This window comes from Nestor notabilis, unplaced genomic scaffold, assembly GCF_000696875.1.
Source record: "Nestor notabilis isolate BGI_N333 unplaced genomic scaffold, ASM69687v1 scaffold19759, whole genome shotgun sequence".
Lineage (NCBI taxonomy): Eukaryota > Metazoa > Chordata > Aves > Psittaciformes > Psittacidae > Nestor > Nestor notabilis.
Genome location: NW_009943549.1, coordinates 6,308 through 8,698, shown reverse-complemented (window position 1 = coordinate 8,698; position 2,391 = coordinate 6,308). Strand labels below are relative to the sequence as shown.

The 2,391-nt window shown below is 52.8% G+C and overlaps 1 protein-coding gene across 2 annotated transcripts in view; it reads right to left on the bottom strand.

Annotated features, from left to right (window-relative positions):
- Positions 1-2,391, bottom strand: part of CALU (calumenin) — an 8,826-nt gene that overhangs the window by 3,375 nt on the left and 3,060 nt on the right. The window contains exon 2 of one of the 2 annotated variants that reach the window (XM_010021996.1): positions 1,644-1,837. In XM_010021996.1, coding sequence (XP_010020298.1) covers positions 1,644-1,837 — 194 coding nt within the window. Of the gene's footprint in view, positions 1-1,379; positions 1,574-1,643; positions 1,838-2,391 lie in introns of both variants that reach the window. The other variant, XM_010021997.1, reaches the window with a different exon arrangement.

Genomic DNA, 2,391 nt, shown 5'->3' with positions numbered 1-2,391 from the left:
ACACGCTGTCCGTGGCGGGGCTGAGGCACTCCCCTCTCTTGCCATTGAAGCTTAAGAACTGGATTCCTCATTGAGGTTCCTCTCACTGAGGTTCTTCTCCTCACTAAGGGGGTTTAACCCTTTAAGGTGGGGGTTATGAAGTGTTCTACACCCCAGCTCGTAAATCCCACTGCATGGACCCCAAGAAAAGCCATAACAGGACCTCTCCTCCTGCTTCAAGCCTGGATTTGGACAAGGAGATAGACCAGACCTTCTCTTCAGCTTCATCATCACACCCAGTTAATGGGTAAGAGCAGCTTAGTAAGGTCTGTCCCAGCCCTGAGGAGCTCAGTGAGACCTGGTGGGGTCCTGGGGGGCTCATTTCTCCAGCCAAACCTCAAGCTTCCCCTCATGCCTTCCAGAGGAGCCCAAACCCAGGGATGACGGATGAGGCAAGAGCCTCCAAGGTCCTGCAGAGCATTTGACCATCTTTGGCAATATTTAGTCAATGAAAACCTTATCTCATGCTTTCAAGCTGGAGCTCATCACACCATATATGTCAGCGTTCCAAGAGGCAGGAACAACTGGCAGAGGAGCTGGGACAGCTTCTTAATGTCTTAACCCCCGAAGAGCTTCTCCTTACCTCACTCCTCAGGGTGGTTTCAGTCCTCATGAGGGGCCTCCTGACCTGACCTGGGTGTCAAAATCAACAAGCTTTGGGGTCTAAAGCTACTGGAGAAGGGGAGGAGGGAGAAGTGCACAAGGAGAAAACTCTTTGCTAAAGATCTTCCAATGATTTAGGTCGAGACACCCAGAAAGAGGCATCTACAGGGGTTAGGTGGTGTCCTTCTGTGGGTGCTAAATACCACCAAGAGCTTGAAATTCAAAAGCAAGGTGGAATTTCAATGGGATCTTAGGGAGAAGTTCCTCACTGTGAGGGTGGTGGGACACAGAATGGGTTGAACTCTGGCTGCCCCATCCCTGGCAGTGTTCAAGGCCAGGTTGGACACAGGGGCTTGGAGCAACCTGCTCTAGTGGAAGGTGTCCCTGCCTGGGGCAGGGGTTGGAGCTGGAGGAGCTTTAAGGTCCCTCCTAACCCAAACGATCCTGTGATTCCGTAATTCCACGCCAAGAAGCAACAAGGGCCTTGACCCCCGGCCTTGCTCTCAGCTGAGCGCTGAGCTCCGTTCCATAGTCAAGCACATCAATAAAGCAGAGTTAAAGCCACGTGCTGATGCCCAACTTCACTTTGGGGGTGGTTTCTCCCCATCTTTACTTTTCCCTTCGGTTAATGCCACCAGAAGGTCAATTTGGAGAGTTTTGGGGGATGTTTGGAGCTCCTCATACCTCTGCTTTATTGATTCGAGCCCACCACCAGCCGGGGCCACCTCGTCCCTTACCGAGGTACGTGCCATACGTCACGTTCCTGTACTCATCCCAGGAGATAAATCCATCTTGGTTCATGTCAAACTCCTGCCACTGCCGTTCCACACTGTCATACACGTATTTCTTCTGGGCCTTCTTAATCCAGGCTTTGAGCTCCCCCTCGGTCACAAACCCATCCTTATCCGTGTCTATTTTAGCTACAATCACTCTACAAAAACAAAACAGCAAGTTTCAAGCGCCAGCTCCGTACAGGTTGTATCCCATGAGTAGGAACCTACCTAAGATGTAGCCGTAGGTGGCATTTTTATACTCCTCCCATGAAATGAGGCCGTCCTCATTGAGGTCGTGCCCCTTCCACTGCCGCTCTACGTCCTCGTAGATCCACCGTTTTTGGGCAAACTTAATCCAGGCTTTCAGCTCCTCCACCGTTACAAACCCGTCCTTGTCTTCATCTATCTTACTTACAATCTTTCTGTGGGGAACGTAGAGAAAAATCCAGCACAAGTTAAAGGAAACGAAGGGGTTGGGTCTGCAGGGACAGGCCAAGGTGGTTCATCCCAGTGACCACGCGGACGAGTTGTCCTTACAACTGAAGCGATGGCTGAGGTGGTGGAAGCCACTTTGCTCACTGCTGAGCACATCAGGGGTTGTGTCCTTTGGGAATGTGGTGTTTTAGGGGGAAGTGTTTTCTCTTTAGACCTTGGGAATGAATTTGGTTTGGCGGATGAAGAGCTCAACAGAACTCATCATGTGCTGCACTCCCAGAGCGTGAGCAGCAGCTCAGGGAGGGGATCCTGCCCCTCTGCTGTGCTCTGGGGAGACCCCCCCTGCAGCCCTGATCCAGCTCTGGGCAACAGCACAAGAGGGACGTGGAGCTGCTGGAGCGAGGCCAGAGGAGGCCCTGGAGCTGCTGCGAGGGCTGGAGCAGCTCTACTCTGGAGCCAGGCTGAGAGAGCTGGGCTGGGGCAGCTGGAGAAGAGAAGGCTCCTCAAGGGGACACCTTAGAGCAGCGCCAGGGCCTACAGG